Source organism: Sphaeramia orbicularis, chromosome 3, assembly GCF_902148855.1.
Source record: "Sphaeramia orbicularis chromosome 3, fSphaOr1.1, whole genome shotgun sequence".
Taxonomy (NCBI): Eukaryota; Metazoa; Chordata; class Actinopteri; order Kurtiformes; family Apogonidae; genus Sphaeramia; species Sphaeramia orbicularis.
The window spans coordinates 59,935,257-59,954,427 of record NC_043959.1 but is presented as its reverse complement, the minus strand read 5'-3'; the positions used below and the strand labels follow the sequence as shown (position 1 = coordinate 59,954,427).

The window sequence follows — 19,171 nt, the reverse complement described above, 5'->3', positions numbered from 1 at the left end:
CAATTATACTGATAAATGCTTTTACTGGAAGAGATAGTTCATATTTTTTCAACTTGGTCTGTATGAAGTACCTATCCATAGTCAGTGTGTTGTCTATAGTAGATGGTTCATAGCGTAGACTGCAGACCAAACCTACATTTAACTGTGGCAATGATAAAAAAAAAAGACAAAAAATGTAAGAATTTAATTACCGAAAAAAGTCCAACCTAAAAAAATACCCAAAACCAATATCATTAAAGACAACCCTTTCTGATGAAGAGCTGAAACAGTGATTATATTAACAGTTATTTATGTCACTGTCTTTTCAAAGCCACTGGACTCTATGAACAAACGTGAATTTCTAGTTGGTTAATTTGGACTTAATATACTGTCTTTCAACTTTTTTTTGTGAGATAAAGTTGTGCTGTTTCTGTCAAATGGTGACGACTTGAGACATGTAATAGATTCAATCCTCCCAAATGACTATTTAATCGGAGGGTAAAGAGTTGAAAATATTCAATATACTGCATACACTTAAACCAGTGTTTTTCAACCTTAGGGTCACCACCCCACGTGGGGTCACCTGGAATTCAAATGGGGGTCACCTGAAATTTCTAACAATTAATAAACCTTTTTTTAAAAATTACTAATAAAATAATATATGATGAGTTGAGAGACAATAACAATCCATAACAGACATGACAGACTGTAAGTCTGAAACTGCAGCACTGTGGTTCTGTTTGTGTCAAATGTTCATTGTGGTCAGTTTCAGATGCTGCAGCTCTTTCATAATTCATAGTTTCAGTTCTTGTTTGTTCAGTATTAATTGTCAGACTTGTAAATCACAGCTGGACAGACCAAGGAAAATCAAATTCTCACTTTGTGCAGTAATCTACGCCTGGATTTTCTGCCTCTGTCTATAATAATATAAATTATATAGACTAAATATCGTCTAAAATCAACATTTATTTGTAAAAAATTATTTTAGAAAAAAAAAAGTCTCAGTTTTGAATGTCTGGGGTCGCCAGAAATTTGTGATGTTAACATGGGGTCATGAGCCAAAAAAGGTTGGAAACCACCGAGTTAAACTGACACTGATTCTTTAGATGAGCTTTTTTTCGGCTTTTGTCCATTAAATGACTCCTTTCTGCTTCACAAACTCTAGACATGCTACCTGCTACTGCAGATAAAACACTGACTGTGGATGGGACCCTACTGAAGTACTTTTTTCGGTTCAAACTAACCTCTTCCAGTTGAAATGCAGTATTTTCAGTCTGGTGTTTTACTTGAGTAACTGAGCCAAATTATTGTGTTATTCCTGTTCTGTTAATGGGATTTATTTACTGAAACTACATAAAATGGTCAGCATCGTCCTTTAACATTTGTCCATTAAAATGAAAGTTTGTGACAATTGGATTAACAACAGACAGGACATGACATCACCATTAAAACAATAAAGGTGCAGCTTATATAAAACATTCACAATGTGAAATTAAACACGTCATATCTCTCTGAATACACATTCTGCTTTGATAAAGCTTCAGAGCAAAAAGCATTCATTGTTTTTATTTAATATTACACTGTCATATGTTGCAATGACAGTGTGTTTTATTCTGACCTGCTGGGGGGCGGGGCTTAATAACCGCGATCTGTCTGTCCAGTCCTTTGATCCAGAGACAGGAAACGCATCTACAGTTCACACCATCAGGTACTGTCCTGATCGAAGTCCTGCCCCTTTCAGGTTTTAGTGGCCTCTTCTCTCTGCTGATAAGTCTCTCAGTCTGTAAACGTTAATATTGTAAAAGTTCACAACAGGAGCCCCGCTAATGTCCTTTAAAGGTTTCAAGCATCAGTGGAAGCGCTAGAGGCAGGTCAGCGGTCAGGTTAAGGGTTTTGTCACATTATGTCACCACATCTGATCAGCTGACTGGATGACAACAGTCGAGCAACAAACTGACTCCTTCTGTCTTTCATACGTGGCGTGACGTGAATTTCATTAGCAGTAGAACTAATTTGCATAAGTCTGTTCAGGACAGAAGTATTTCCGGATTACTTCTGGATCATTCTTTAATGGCCCTGCTTCCTGTGGCTTTGTCATGATTCATAAAGTGGTTCATTCAGGATCTGTGGCCTCGTCGTTTCGTTTCTTGTGAAGTCATCACATGTCTTCGTAGAGCAGCATCCCGTTGAAGATGGTGAGCGGCTCCACAGAGTGGGCCAGTTTCCCCATCACCAGGTCGATGCAGACCGTGTCCCGGCTCTGCAGAGGCAGGATGATGTTGAAGACGGCCAGTGAGCCGGGAGGAGTTTTAGCCTCAGCCACGGGGTTGTTTTCCAGACCCTCTGGTTGGTAGCCCCCGGAGTCCACCCGGGCCATGCCATAGTTGGATTTGGACAGAACCGCCTCTATCTTCTCGTTCTTATGGCCCGTCAGGATGGCGCTGAAGAAGTATCGCCCATCGACAGGGGCTGTGAAAATGCCTGAGGACGACAGATTCAGAGTGTAAGACAGTGTTTTTCAACCCTGGGGTCGGGACCCCACATGGGCTCACCTGGAATTCAAATGAGGTCGCCTGAAATTTGTAGTAATTGATAAAAATAATTACAAAAAATGACTAATAAAGAAATATATGATGAGTTGAGAGAGACAATCTCAATCCATAACAGACATGACAAACTGTGGTTGTGAAACTGCAGCACTGTGGTTCTGTTTCTGTGTCACATGTTCACTGTGGTCAGTTTCAGATGCTGCAGCTCTTTCATAATTCATAGTTTCAGTTCTTGTTTGTTCAGTATTAATTGTCCTCCTTGTAAATCCCAGCTGGACTGACTGGACAGATCCTGAGCCTTTGTGCAGTAATCTACACCTGGATTTACTGCCTCTGTCCATAATAATATACATTATATAAACTAAATGTGGTCTAAAATTAATGTTTATTTGCAACATAGTATAGCAAACTATTACATGATCAAAATCCAATTAATTTTAGCAAAAAAAATGTCTCCCTTTTGAATGTCTGGGGTTGCCAGAAATTTGTGATGTTAAAATGGGGTCACGAGCCAAAAAAGCTTGGGAACCACTGGTGTAAGAGCAGAAAGCTGTGGACAGATCACACATTCTGCAGCACTTGGACCTATCAGATTCATTTTAAAGTGTTTTCTCCTGCAGAAAAAAACCTCAGACTTTGGCAGAAAAAAAAAGCAACATGGACTGTACAACACCAGTGGACTATAACATTTCCAACTCTCAGTTGTCGTTTTGTCCATCACCATCCTGGCTTCTTGGACAAAGAAATAACATATGAGGGAGAGTCAAAAAGTTCTCAGACAATATAATAAAAAGCTTATCAAAATAACTAAATAATTTTTCTACAGAAGCTCCATTAGAGTCTAAACACTTTTGCAATCGACGTTTCCATTGGTAGATTCCTTCTTTGTCGACCTGCTGGGACTCTTTGACAGTCTTTGTCTTTGAGATGTGTGAGAAATGAGGAAGTAGAGCAGCGGAAACACAAGTGAGACTCACCAAGCTAATGTTAACTTTCTGAGCAACCACAATAATAACAAGAGGTGGGAGCAAGTCACATGGTCTACAGTCTTAATCTTTAAACTCGTCCTAACTTTCTGTGGATCCCTGATAAGAGCCAACGAGAACAAGCAAAGTCAATATTCAGTTCAAGCACGTGATGAGTCAGGTCATATGAACTTTAGATGATCTATTCTACAGGCCTCTCAAATGAACAAATGCAGAGACTGAAGCTCTGAAGGTAAAATACAGACCTATAGATCTAAACGCTCTAATACAGTACATTTACTTGTAGTGGACTGGATCATATTATGATAGGATAGGATCATATTTTACTGAAATAACTGATACTTCTTTAACCACTGCTGTCATTAGTATTACATCAAACCACACCAAATGAAGTCAGTCTTTGATCAGTGTAAATCACGTAAGTCAAGTAACCAAATCCTAAAAATGGTCAATTATGTCTGACTTAAGTCATGTAACTTAATTCTGTTACTAAATAGGACAGTTTTTGTTCAACATCACCAGCTTCATCTTAATACAGTTATAGTAATACAATACAGTCATTTCATACTAGGGTGGTCCAAAACATTTTTTTTCAGATTCTCTGGATTCGAACCCTGCATTTGGTTCCATATCTGGTCAAATTACTTCGGCCCAAATTTTATGCAAATGAATTAATATTTAGAGGTTGCACAAGACACGTGCAGATTGTTCTATATACTATAAAAGAACTAGCCAAATGAATAAAGCAGATTAGAAGAATTTGTAATTTTATTCTCAAAATCAAACTGTAACTGGCATAAAAATGTTCCTTAGAAAGTCCTCAACCACTGTTGGTTTACTGAAATGACCAAAAATGTTCCTGTGTTCTTTGACAACTTGTTGCCAGTACTGTTTGTGATGTGCATTTGTTGTTCGGCTACAGTTGAAGTCTGGAATAAGCTCCGCCCCTCTGTCGGTGACATCAGTGACAACTTTAGTGGAATGCCCAGTTTTCTCCTCCTTCTGAAAGTCTGCATCATCAGCCCAGTCTACTGGAGGAACTGTTCAGAATGTTTGTGGCAGATCCAAAGGCTCAAACAAACGCATGGTGCTGGTGGGGACAAAAGCCCTGATCTGCTTCCCTTCACAATCTGATGGATTAAGGACATCCCAACGCTTTAGTGGAACCCACAGAACCTGCATTTAACATCAGGTTGTCCACCATCAGCTGCTTCTGCTCTGGTGTCACACTGGAGTCACAGAATGGACCACAAGCAGTTCTACACTCCAGTTCCACAGATGTGGGCGCTCTTACTTCATCCATATATTTCTTGCTGAATCCCTCAAACCTTGGTTCTGATAGTTCTGCTCTTCTCTTACAGCTCAGCTCGGCTATGCTGAAAATGAACAATTAGTCCATTTCCAGGAAACTTCCAGCAACTTGTGCATCCTCTAAAACATCTTTTTCTTCCAAATTTTTTTCCTAAATCATCTTTTGAATGCCAAAACCTAATGCAGGGTTCGAATTGAGGTTATCTGTAACTGTATTTTTTACCAGGATTGTTGGACCACCCTATTTCATATTGATGCTGAATGACCCAATTAGCAGGCTAGCTAGCCTTTGGAATAATAATTAGTACTAAGACATGGTAAATATAAAAGGTTTATAAGTATTGTAATCACCTGTTCTAGGGTCATAGAAGTCTCCTTCATTGACGAAGACCTTGTCAAAGATGATGGTTCCAGCTCTCTCCATGGGAACGGTGAGGGCAGCAGAGAAGGACAGTTTGGGTACATGAGCATCAATACCAGGCAAACCTGAAAAAAAAACAAAAAAACCCCACACTGTTAGAGATGCTTCTTTTTCAACCTAAAAGTGGTTATAGCCACTGATAAAGTCAGCCAGGGCCAAGTATTTTCATTCATTTCACTTTATTAATCATTATTCTTCAGATAATACACACCTGTTTCACCTTTGGGACCTGAAACAAAAGAAAGCAGTCATGAGAAAAGGTCAAAAAAAGCAGAACAATAGAAAACACAAATAAAATCAAAGTAATGGAGTAAAAAGTAGCAGTCTTTTAATTGACTTGATGTACGGAGGACATTAGTGTTCATTTTAAATCTCAGATCCTCTGTCTCTGATCTGCCCTTGCTGTATTTTACTGACATGTATAAATGTGTATTTGGGGTGGTACCTGGTAGGCCTCGAGGCCCGCTGTCTCCCTGTCGTCCTGGTAAACCTGGAGGTCCCCTGGGACCTGGCAGCCCATTGAAGCCCCTCTCTCCTGGAGGTCCAGGAGGTCCAGGTAAGCCTGTGAGAATGGACAGGTGTCAGTGAACCCTGACCTCACCGTAACATTTAACATGAAGTCAGCAGAAGCTCTGGCAGAGTTTTAGTCTGTTTTAACCCATAAAGACCCAAACATCCACCGGACAAAAGCATCTACTCATCTAAAATATTTAATAACTGTTGAACCACTAATCTGGTCAATACATGTAAATAATTGGTGTAAAATACAGTTCTTCATCTTTTCATGGTCATCAGATATGACACATTTGGACGTTCAGAGGCTCCGTAGTGAACACGGAAACACCGTCATCTTCTACAACACTGATTCACCAGTAAAACTCAAGGAGTTGGATCAATGACAGTGGACGGAGATACTTGTTTTTATGTTCAGTTAATGATAGATTTAATGAAAAAGTCACTATTTCTTCAGTTTTCTCTGTTTTGATATAATAACCTTTGAGTCTACTCTGCGCTTTTACGAACATCTAAATTAAATATAGGAAATTATATAAAGGAAAATGCATGATTTACAGTACAAAAAAAAGCAAAATGAGGATATCATAATAAATGGAGATAAATCACTTACGAAGGTTAAATGAGAGAAAATATCATTTGGGAACGGCCACAAAAGCAGGACTGGGTCTTTATGGGTTAAAGTCACATACTGATCGTCAGAGAAGCCAAAGTTAATTACAAAGGTTTTTGTCACAAACTGTTTCTCATAAATCTTTTCACTTCAATATGATTTTGTGAATCAGTGTTCATGTTTGCCACATCATCACATCACTCTCTGTTTTTTTGATGTGATATAAAACAATGAAGCAAAGACAACCGCTGCCAAATACTATCTGAAAATGTAGGGTTAAACGATCAACAAAGACACAGTCACAAAACTATCAACAGCAAACAGCTGCAGCATTTAGCACACTGAATACATACATACGGCTAGTGTGTTAATACAGATAAAATAAAGACAGAAACGGGGATGGGATCAGTAAATCCTGTTTGGTTACAGTGTGAGAACATGAAGTTAGACCTGCTGTGTTCTTCAAAAGCAATTAAAACACTGGTGATCTGACACAAACAGAGCCAGAGGGGTCAACGTACAGAAGAGTCAAAGTCCACCTATGATCAATTATCTATATTTGGAGTCGTCCTTGGACCCACAGACGGAGGAGACTCCTGATGTCCAAGTCTGTCTCACATGTTTACACTTAGATTAAAAAGATGAATCTAGTAGAATCAGAAGAAGCATCACGTCTTAAAATTGTTGCCAGTTTTATCCAAACCTGACATAGAGAATTCGGTACATAGGGCGACAAATAAACATGTCAGATAGACCTGGGACCTGTTTTAGCATCACAGACCCCCCCTGGCTCAGTAGTTAGTGAGTTTCAGATAAATTCAAACCTCTGCTCAGCAGCACCGGGCCTACAAAACAAAACAACATAGTGTTCATTTTCCAGGAATACTCACTGATCCTGTGAATATTTCACTTTCAGTTGTAAAATGATCACATTGATCTGTTAATGCTGGAGGACACAACAACAGCTCAAAACATGGGACTATTTTAAAAGACTATAAGTCAAGTATAAGTTTTCCCTGGATCATCTCTGGACCTGCTGCTGTGGTCCTGCCTCTCTCCTCCTTCATCGTCATCACTCACTTATCCATATAGTTATGACAGTGTTTATTATATAGTTCCATAGATGGTAGAGGTTTATAGTATTTGTACTAACTGTTGTAATAGTAGTATATCCACTGTTAGTACTTGTATTTATAGTAGTAGTATTAACAGTCATGGACCTTTGTTCTGGTGTTTAGCTTATCGGCCGACAGGCCGTGAGATATTGTCGTCATGCGGCGTCCAGCGTCGTCGTCGTCATCTGTCATCTGTTGTCTGTTACGAAACTTTCAATCGTCTTCTTCTCCGAAACTACAATTCCAATTGACTTCAAACTTGGTATACAGCTTCTTTATGATGATGTCAACAAAAGTTAGTGAAAATATTTGGATCCGGATCTGATTCTGGATTTGGTGCAACTTTGAAAAATGTCCCCATTATCAGAGATAGGAAGTGGATGGATGCAATAACTCAGTAAATATAAATGATATCCAGTGTAAATGTCTCCAGTCCAGCCCTGATGGGGAGATGACCCAAACATAATGTCCACATGCTGATCAGGATCTTCTTCTGGATCCGGGAACTTACGGAAAATTTCCCATGGGCTCTTATGAGGAAAACATTTCAATCGTCTTCTTCTCCCAAACTCCAGTTCTGATTGACTTCAAACCTGGTATACAGCTTCTGTATGATGATGTCAACACAAGGGATTGAAATTATTTTGATCCGGATCTGATTCTGGATTTGGTGCCACTTTGAAAAATTTTCCTATTATAACAAATAGGAAGTGGATTGATCCAATAAATCAGTATCAATGATATCAAGTTGGAAGTTCAGTTTTTTACAGATCTGATTGGAATATGAGCAAAACATGGGCTATTTCTGTAATAGAATAAATACACAGAACTGGGGGAGAATCAATGGCATCTGGATACATTTCCCAAAGCTTTTAATTTGACCCCAACTGGTCCTGTCACTCGTCCATCCTCCTCAGTCTGGTTCTGCTCCAGGTTTCTGCTGTTAAAGGTACTTTTTCTTTCCTCTGTCTCCACTCACTAGTGTTTGCTCCTGGAGGATTCTGTTGGTTTCTGTAAACTGGCTTACAGTCTGGTTTCGACCAACTCCATATGTAAAGTGTTATGAGAGAACTTTTGTTATGATTTGACGCTATATAAATAAAATTTGATTGATTGATTGAAATGGTGGTACTAAAGATTAGTCTTAGTCTTGAGACCATTTTCAGGACTACTTCTTAAAGGTCTTGGTCTTTTATCAACCTCAGGTGCATTTTGACTTGTCTTGAACAAAGACGACTCCGCTGCAAGGATATCACTTCATTTCTTGCACATTTTCTTATTTAATTGTGAACATCGGTACTTTGCTGAATGCAGTCCTTTGCAGTTTGTTTTCTGTTACACATTTTGCCAATTCTTGATTCATCTTTCCACAGGCTGCTTCATGCTTTACTGACAAAATCTCAAGCCTTATACCATATCAGTCTGTAATATCTATAAATTCTATCATCTATGAATCATTAATATCAAGTCCTTGCTGTGTATCTAGTCTGGTCTCTGTCTTTTCTTGGTCTTGATACACTCTTGTCTCAGTTATGACTTGGTTTCATTTATATGATCCTAACTGCAACAATATTAATAATCAGAGCTTTTTTGCCACTGTTTTTTTTTAATCGTTTTTCATATTTTTACATGCCAGTTCACTTGTTTATGTCATTATCGACATTAACCAAAGATAAAGTTAAACATCCTTAACAGCTGAATAAACTGGAGTGATAGAAACAAACAACATGATCTGAGAAAAAACGGAATACTTCATGCTGTATATGTGTTTGTTTAGTGCACAGGTGTCAAACATGTGGCCCGGGGCCAAATCCGGCCCGCCAAAGGATCCAATCCGGCCTGCGGGATGAATTTGTAAAATGCAAAAATTACACTGAAGATATTAACAATCAGTGGTGTCAAAATCATTTTAATTCAGGTTCCACATACAGACACATACAGTCCAATTAGATTTCAAGTGGGTCAGAACCAGTAAAATATTATCATTATAACCTATAAATAATGATAACCCTAAATGTTCTCTTTGTTTTTTTGCTGTAAAAAAGTACAATTACATGAAAATGTTCACATTACCAAACTATACTTTTACTAAAAATGTGAATAACCTGAACAAATATGAACACACGGAAATGTCTTAAGGAAAGTAGATGCAATTTTACCAATATTCTGCCTGTTATTAAATGTTCTGTGCGATCATAATGCACATGTGTAAATGATAAACTGATAAACCGAGGCAGAATATTGTTAAAATTGCACTTGTTTTTCTTAAGGCAATTCAAGTTGTTCGTGTTATTCAGATTTTTAAGGAAACTTTGTAGATGTAAACCTGATCATAATATAATTTTCCTTTTTTCACTGTTATTATTTTACTGGTCCGGCCCACTGCAGATCAAATTGGGCTGAATGTGGAACTGAACTGAAATGAGTTTGACAGCCCTGGTTTAGTGGAACAGAATCCAACCATTAGAGTACAACAGAACAGAGGGTAAGCAGACTCACCGGTCAGGTCGTGCTCTGACAGGCTCTGCAGGTCTTTCAGGACATGGTTCAGACTGGAGTTCAGGTTCTTCATCCGGGTGTGGACGTCATCCTGGTTGTTCTGAATAAAGTCGAGGATTCCTCCATGACGAATGATCGTGTCATTCATACCTGAGACACATGACCACAGAGTGGACACGTGACGGTTTAGTCCTGGAAGTGGAACACACAAACACAGACAGTATGAACAAAGATGAAATGAACACACACCAGACAATAACTAAATACAATATATAGAGATTGAAACCGGGCAGAAACACCTTCTTTCACACATAATATTGCACATATATTTCCCCATTTTCCTGAGGGCTCTCCTCAAAGGATCAATGAAGTTCTATTTAATCTAATCTATGTATATATTTCAATCAAAAGTCAAAAGCTCTGTATTATAACCTCCACCAGAGGTTAACAGAAATATTTTGGCTTCACATTCAAGTGGCGGTTGTGTCATTTTTTATGTATAGTACATGAATACAAATACACACACACACTTACATATAATGTCAAACTGGATAAAGGTGTCATTTGATCATTATTGGATAAATTCAGATATTTTAATCAGCTTTAAGTCTTCTGATCTTAGTTTAACCCATAAAGACCCAGTGTTACTTTCGTGTCAGTTCCCAAATGAATTTTTCTCTCTTTCTAACCTTTATTAAGTGATTTTTCACCATTTATTCTAATATTATGCTCCATATTTTACATTTTTCAGTGAAAATCAGGTATTCTCCCATATTTATTTCACTGATCATGTAGATGTTCATAAAAGCATAGCTTTAAGTTGAGGGTTATTATGTCAAAAACAGAGAAAACTGAAGAAAAAGTGACTTTTTCAGTAAAGTCTATCATTAACTGAACATAAAATCAAGTGTGTCCATCCACTGTCATTGATCCAACTCCATGGGTTTTACCGGTGAATCAATGTTGAAGATGACGGTGTTTCTATGGTAAATACGGAGCCTCTGAACGTCCAAATATGGCCATATCTGATGACCATGAAAAGATGACTAACTGTATTTTACACCAATTATTTACATGTATTGATAGGATTAATGGATCAACAGCTTTTAAACACTTAAGATTAGTAGATGATTTTGGTCATTAGTGGATGTTTGAGTCTTTAGGGGTTAAATATTTACCCTTTGTTTTCAATATTTCCATTAGAAACACAAATTAAAAGCTGAAATAGAACTGATGGTTCTGTTTCCATTAGAGCCTTTGTCATGTGTACAAACATTCACAGCCCTGAAGTGACCACAAGATACAACACACCAACATTTGATCAACTCCTTCCCAGGTTCAGAGTCTGGGTGTCATCCTCGACTGTACTCTATCTTTTCAATCCCACATCAGTGACATCACTCGGTCTGCATACTTCCACCTACGTAACATTAATCGCCTCCGCCCCTCCCTCACCCCCCATACCACTGCTATCCTTGTTCACAGTCTTGTCACCTCTCGTCTGGATTACTGTAACACTCTCCTCTTTGGTCTCACACACAAATCCCTCCATAAACTTCAATTAGTTCAGAACTCTGCTGCTCGCATCATCGCCAGGACCCCCTCCACTCACCACATCACTCCTGTCCTCCAACAGCTCCACTGCCTTCCAGTTAAAGCTCTACCGTATGATGTGGCTTTTTTACACTTTTCTTTTGTCATCTTAAAATGCTCCTAATAAGTGTGTGTCAAACTAAAATGTAAAAGAAATCCACCAGGTATTGAAACTCAAAAATGTTTAATTCTCATATATTTCTGATAAAAGTCTGACCAATCATTTTATTTGGTCCGAATGAAATAATTGGCCGAACCTGACTGAGCCTCCTGTCAATCATCCATTACTGCTGTCCAGCATCCGATCCATTATCGCCATCTCCACATCTGATATGTGTACCTCTGAATCTGACGCTTCACTCGCGCTGCTCCTCCTGTCACTGACCACAGTCTACTGTTTAAGGATGTGTTTGGACAGAACTCAAATGCACATGTGGAAGGAAAATACGGATTTATTAACAGAAACAACAACTAAGGGGAACAAACAGGAGTCTGATGAATGAAGGATGGAGATAAAAGTCTGGAAGTCTGATGAACTGGACTAAACAGGTCTGCATAAAGCTCAGCTTTTATGACGGTGGGACTCATACAGGTACATGTACATGGTGTCACACATGTAGGATTATGTGGATGATAAATGTATGGACTATGAAACCTCAAATATCCACGGAAAATTTGCGGAGGCCACGTGTTCACAGTGCGCGCGCCCGTTGCCTGGACGCCTCATCTCTGTGGTGCAGTGAAGACCCTGACCCAGTACTGCACAGACCAGACCCTTAAATACAGACCACACCCTTAAATACAGGGTCTAAGTCAGTAAGTAAGTAAGTAAATTTTATTTATAGAGCACTTTTCACAGACAGAGTCACAAAGTGCTTTATCAATTCAAATCAGAATCAAATTAAGTTTACAGACCCAACAGAATCCTTCAGGAGCAAACACTTGTGATTGGTGACAGTGGCGAGGAAAAACTTCCCTTTCATGGGCAGAAACCTGGAGCAGACCCAGACTCCTGAAGAATGGCTGTCTACCTTGACCAGTTGGGGTTAAAGAGAGAGAGAGAGAGTAAAGGAGGAGAAAAGAGAGAGCGATAGAGATATAGAGAGACTTGGGGGGGGGGGGGGGGACACATGGAGTACGTTATGATGAATACATAGAGTGTAATCAGTTCATGGTGGCCCTGGGTCAGGTGGGAGACTAAAAAGCCTTTTTGAACAGGAGGGTTTTGAGGTGTTTCTTAAAGCTCTCTACAGAGTCCATGGACCGTAGGTGTAGAGGCAGGTCATTCCATAGACGTGGTGCCACAGTGATGGAACAGGAGCCGCGGCAGGTGGATGATGTATCTGATTACTGAGGGAGGGGTCCACGGACACACCAAAGCGGACCAGACCTCCACCTCTGCTTCCTCCGCGCATATCAGGTAAGAGGAGGAGCCTCAGATCTCAGGGAGGAGGAAGTGGGCGGGGCTTTAGAGGGAGGCGGGTTGTTCATGTTCAAACTTTGACTAAGTGCTGTGAGAAATGCCACATCAGCAGTTAGAGCTTTAAGTTCCAGATTGAATTTAAAATCCTTCTAATGACATTCAAGGCCATCCATAACCTCGCCCCTCCACACCTGTCTGACCTCCTTCATGTTGCCCCTCCCTCTCACACCCTCAGACCTTCCTCCTCCATCCACCTCACTGTTCCCTCTGCCCGTCTCACCACCATGGGGTGTAGAGCATTCAGCCGCTCTGCTCCCCAGCTCTGGAACTCCTTGCCACCGGAGCTCAGAAATATCACTTCACTCCCTCTTTTCAAATCCAAACTCAAAACCCATCTGTTTAGATCTGCTTTCTCTTTGTGAACACAACTGCATTGTCCACATTTTTTAACCTGCCTTTTATTTTTTATTCTGTTTTATTGCTTGTTTTATACTCTCCTGTTTACTGTTTTACTGTACGGTGTCCTTGAGTGCCACGAAAGGCGCCTATAAATAAAATGTTTTTTTTTTTTTTTTTTTCCTGCTTTGACGTTATGGATACATTTGGTTAAAACACAATCTGTGTACATCGAACTGAAAGATCTGTCAGAGAGAAAACAAAGTTTACAACTAATTTTGTGACAAATTTTGGATTTACTTCTGAAAAGCTTCATTAAAATAGCAAAGAAATTGTCTTTTCTAATGTAAGATACTGTATTTTTCAATCTCTAACCTGTGTCTAAGATTTAAGAGGTTCACATCTATGTATATTTTTCCATTTGTAAAGTAGGAGACATGATCGTCCTGTTTCAGGGACATAGGCTGGTCTGATGTTCTGGGCGTCTGTGTAAACAATTATCTTGCAGCCACTAATTATTTAAACCACAGTACTAAATTAGTAATATGTGGGAATGCATTATATGTTACCACCTCACCACAGTTTGTCTTCTCTCTATGGCTGATGCAGAAAGGAAAGTAAAATGAAAGCACCTTATAATATCTCATACCTTCTTTGATCTTGTGGATGGAGTCGGAGACGCCGTCCAGCCGACCACAGACGCCCTCCAGCTTGGACAGCCTCTTCTCCAGTCCATCCCCAGACCTCTTACAGTCTCCCATCTCCACCAGCATTGTGTTCTCAAACCGTCGAACATCTCGGTCCACCCCGTCCAAACGGTCCCGGCTCTCTTCAATGTGCTCCGTCACCTCCTGCTGGATTTTGTCCAGCTCTGAGATGATCTTATCCTTAGTGTTTCCTGTGAGGAGTCACACGTTTTTAAGTTGTGCAATATAGTTTATTGTATCCAGTGTAATGTTTTTGTTTGCTGTTGTTGTCAATTATTTTTTTTATTGTTTATTTTCTTCGTCTTCTTCTTCTTCTTCTTATTATTATTATTATTATTATTATGACATACTTATTTATTACTTTTATTATTGTTACGACTCCTGTTATCACTTTATTGTAAATTTTATTATTATTCCTAATCTGTGATTTGTTGTTTTTACCATTACTTTCCAATGTGCAACTGCCTGTTATTTCATTGCTGTTTTTTTTTTATAATTGCTGTATTCCTATTTTCTTATAATATTTCTTATATTGTACATTCAGTATTGTGTTGCTATTGGAACCTCAATTTCCTGAAGGCTCTGCCCAAGGGATCAATACTGTTCCACTGAATCAAATCAAATTGAATTGAATTTAACCAAACTGAACTGAATTTAATCAAATCGAATCTAATCTAATCTAATCTAATTGAATCGAATTGAATCAAATCAAATCGAATCAAATTTAATCGAACCAAATCGAATCTAATCTAATCTACAAAAAATGAATAAGATGAGTGAACTTTAGTCAGAGAACACACATTTATGAGTTGATGATCTGAGCTGGACTCACCCAGGTCGGTGATGACGCTTCCATGTTTCTGCACCGTGTGTTCAAGGCCCTTCAGAGTGTCGTTGATGGAGCTGAAGGTCAAGATGACCTCTGACAGTTCACCCTGCAGCGTCTTCAGCTGGTTGTTGTTGATGGATCCTCCGATCACACTGTGGCCATCTAAGGGCTTCTCTGCATCTAACCCTGGCCTCCCTCCACTGGTGGTCCCACCGCTGGTACCACCGCCCACACCACTGCCACCAGATCCACCACCTGTCGAAGGTTCAGTTTGTTAAAGAAACATTCAAAAACACCTAGTTAATGTATGATTTTACATTTCTCATCAGAAATTTATAAAGATGACAGTGTTTAGCCTTGTTTCTACCACAGGATGTAATGTTGATGTAATTAGCCTAATCTTCATGGGTGTTTAAACCAGTCAGCAGTCTAAAGACATTTTAGCCCCTGGGAGTAGCTTTGAGCACCTACCATGTCCCTTTTGGTACTGGTTTTACTTTATTCACATTTGCTACCATGTACTGAATTTTCACAGCTTTCAATGACATAGTAACTTGTCAATGTAGCTGGTCCTTCATACATGAAAATACCACAATATCCTCCTCAACATCACAAAAACTTGGCTCCCCTTCATTTGACCACACCATGATTTTCCAGGTTGGCATATAATCAATGGTATGGGAAAACAAACATCCTGCCCCTTCAAACCAAAGTTTCCAAAGGTAGGGAAAAAGAAAATTAGCTGCACAACAGGGGGAGGCTTAGAGGAATTAGTAAAGCATCTATAAGTTTCACTTTCACTTTATGGTCTGCATGTACTCATTATGAGGTACGTGCAGTAGCGATGTGCGAGTTGGGTTTTTTGCAACCTGCAGGGCTTTTGTGGAATTATTTGACCTGACCCGCGCATCACTAATGCATGGCACAGAACGGAATGGCACGGCATGGAACGCACCCCCATATTATGCCTGGATGGACCTGTCCATAGATATGTTCCAGCAGTGGCAAACATACGGCCCACGAGCCAAAACCGGCCTCCCAAAGGTTCTAATTTGGCCCACAGTGAATTTGGAAAATGCAAAAATTATACTAAAGTTATAAAGAGTCAAAGGTGTCATACATGTTTTAGTTCAGGTTCCACATTCAGCTGTGAGCTCAAGTAAAACAATAGCATAACAACCTATAAATAATAACTCCACATTTAAATCTAAATTTCATTGTAAAAAAGTCGGTATGACGGCAGTATCAACAAAACTAATTCTAAAAAAAAACTGGATCAGATTGGAAGCAAAAAAAATCCAGATCAGGACATCACTACCAAGAAGTACCAGCTACAAGGTTCTATCCACTACTTTTGCTAGATCTGTCTGCACCATGTGATCTAAAGAGGCCAAAAATATTCTGGGTACTTTGGAAGCGTTGCTGTTGATGTGGACTGTGATTGGCTGAGCTGACCTGTGGGTGTGTCCGGGCTGATCTTACATTGGCCGGCGCACCTCCTGACGTCGTCTCGGAGCAGCCGGACCTGGTCCTGCAGATGGAAGCAGATCTGGTCGCAGCTGTCCCGTCGGGACTCTGAGTCCAGTCTATTCTGGATTCGGTTGATGTGATTCTGCATGCGGCCCAGTGCATCCTGGGAAAAGTTCTTAATCTTGCGCAGCTCGTCCTCCACTCGCCCGCACACCTCGCAGTCGTGCCCCAGCATCTCCACCTCAGTCACAATGCGGTTGAAGTTTTCACCGTGATCCCCGGTCAGATCCTTGATCTTACGGACATCATGGCTCAGGTCCAGGACCTTAGGGATCATTTAAGGTGGTTAATATTTACATCAATCATCACATTAAACATTAAAAACAAAACTAATCAGTACAGACGTATTAACAGGAAAATGTCCTGACACTTGTGACACTATTAAATGTATTAGAGGTCGATCAGTGGTGGATTCTTAAGGCCAATCGATACCACCCCTTCACTGAAGATTTGGGTAACTGTTAAACAGATAATCTAAATAATAAATACAGAAATATATAATTCCTAATCACTAAACATCAAACTTAAAGCAATTCATTAATAAATGGAACTGAACAACAAACAGTTAAAAAAGTGATAATGATTAACTTCGGTAAAAGTCAGTATTTCCAGTTCTCTTATTAGACATTGGCAGCGATCAGCTGATTAGTTGGTCTATCTCTAACATGAACTGTATCGCTGGATTATTTTCACTAATGTATAACAGCAGTCAAAAGTTAAGTTTTGGTATTGACACAAATTGACTCAATTTGGCAACAAAAGTCTTTGAAAAAAAATGTGTCACTGCCAACTAGGGATGTAACCATATGAACATTTCATATCACGGTTATTGCGACCAAAATTATCACGGTTAACATTATTATCATGGTATTATTGAAACTGTGCTCAAAATGTTCAAAAAGTACTAATACACACACTGAAAAAATTTAACCAAGTTGTATTTTGAAAAAAATAAAATAAAATAAAATAATTGGCACAATGCACTTTCTCTCGGCAGAAACATTCAAGTATCAACCCTTAGTGGTCTGAGCCTATTTTGTCTGTTTTTCAGTCCTTTTGATTTTGTCTTTATAGACAATATAAACAAATGTTTACTATACCCATGTTTGGGATCTTTTTTTCAGCACAACTTCATCTAAATCATCTATCTATTATTTTTTCACTTTAACCTACTATAAAAACATAAAAGGCCAAAAAACACACAAAAATATATAAAATCCGATTTGAAAAATATATATATTTTTTGCATAAATAACATAAATATGCTTAACGAACCTTTTCAAAGACTTTAAAAGTGAATATTGGTTCCAAATATTAGGTGTATACAACTAAAATTTTAATGAATTAAAACTGTACTCAAATATTTGACATGAAAGCAGATCTTTACATAGGCATTTTCTCCAGAAAAGTGCAGTAATCCAACACGGTTATCATGAGAATTAGAATTTAAACGGTAATACTAACTGTTGGCAATTTTACCGCGGTTTATCGTGGTCATTACATCCCTACTGCCAACTTGTTTACTGATGACGATAACAACATTTTAAAGTCATATCCAGTGGATTCTGTATAAACTATAATTATCACCACATTATCTAGAATTAACTCCTCTACAATTTCCTCAGTTTAGGGTGAAAAATGCAAAGAATATCTTCAAAGAGCACAAAGTGATGTGGAACTGTTTAACTGGTCTAAAATGTGTCCAGTTTACTTACATATATGAAAGACAAAAGGCAAGACATAATGTGAAATTTCAGGACAAAAGGAGATCATTTTTAATTTCATCTTTTTTTTTTTTTTTATCACAATCTGTGGGATGAAGGTTTTCGGACATCAAATTCATTGTGTCTTTAAACAGCCTGGAAGCTTCTAGAAAATGATGTCATGACTTCGCACCTCTTGGGGGAATATTCTCTGGTCATAATGTATGTATATGTGAAGGAACAAGGGTGAGGCTTGTAAACCCATAAAGAACCGCTCCAACTGTGAAGCTCAGGGGTGGAGCGTCATGTTGAGGGGTTGTTTTGCTGCAGAGGAATTGGTGCTGTTTACAAAAAATCTGACGGCATCATGAAGAAGGAGAATTCTATAGATAAACTTGAACCAAGCACCATGGTTCTATCACCATGGGCCTAAAAGGATCACTGAGCGAGTCTATCATCCTATGGAAGTGTAGATCCAACTAGGTCTGCACACAAATAATCGATTAGTTAATTAGTCCAAATGTTACGCACACCAGACATCTTCATTTAAGGACTGACTCTCTTATATTTAAGGTGGGAGAAGATTTCATTTACTGCCTCTGTCTGAAGTTTGGGAAAAAAAAACCAAAACGCTTATAACTGGTATAGCTGTTCTGAAGGAAATCTGTTTTTGTGTGTTTATTTATTTTTATTTATACATTGATTCTTTACTTTGAAATCCTGTATGCCAGGACAATGATGAGCTGCTGTAAATGGGTTTGTTTGTTTTTTCTTTACACACACTATCTGGATGTATAGTTTGTGTATCTGTCTGATTTTTCAATGTTTGTAAAAATCTAAATTCTTTCAATAAAAAGAATTTAAAAAACATAAATAAATACATGGTATATTTGTAGTTTACCTTGGTTGGTCAGTGTTTTTTTTATTATTATTATTTTGTTAAAGATGTCATGATAAATCACTGTGAGCTGGGTTAGGGTTATCACTTAGGGTACTTAGGGTAC

At 38.8% G+C, this 19,171-nt stretch overlaps 1 protein-coding gene across 1 annotated transcript in view; it reads right to left on the bottom strand.

The window, feature by feature from the left end:
- Window positions 1-1,225: 1,225 nt before the first annotated feature.
- The window catches only part of emilin1b (elastin microfibril interfacer 1b), a 59,141-nt gene continuing 41,195 nt past the window's right edge, over window positions 1,226-19,171 (bottom strand). Inside the window, exons 7-14 of the mRNA XM_030130849.1 lie at window positions 16,390-16,729; window positions 14,938-15,189; window positions 14,048-14,296; window positions 9,987-10,178; window positions 5,692-5,808; window positions 5,458-5,475; window positions 5,177-5,311; window positions 1,226-2,460 (exon numbers count right to left, since the gene is read on the bottom strand). Of these exons, the coding sequence (XP_029986709.1) occupies window positions 2,138-2,460; window positions 5,177-5,311; window positions 5,458-5,475; window positions 5,692-5,808; window positions 9,987-10,178; window positions 14,048-14,296; window positions 14,938-15,189; window positions 16,390-16,729 (1,626 nt within the window). The 3' untranslated portion in view covers window positions 1,226-2,137. The remainder of the gene's footprint in view (window positions 2,461-5,176; window positions 5,312-5,457; window positions 5,476-5,691; window positions 5,809-9,986; window positions 10,179-14,047; window positions 14,297-14,937; window positions 15,190-16,389; window positions 16,730-19,171) is intronic.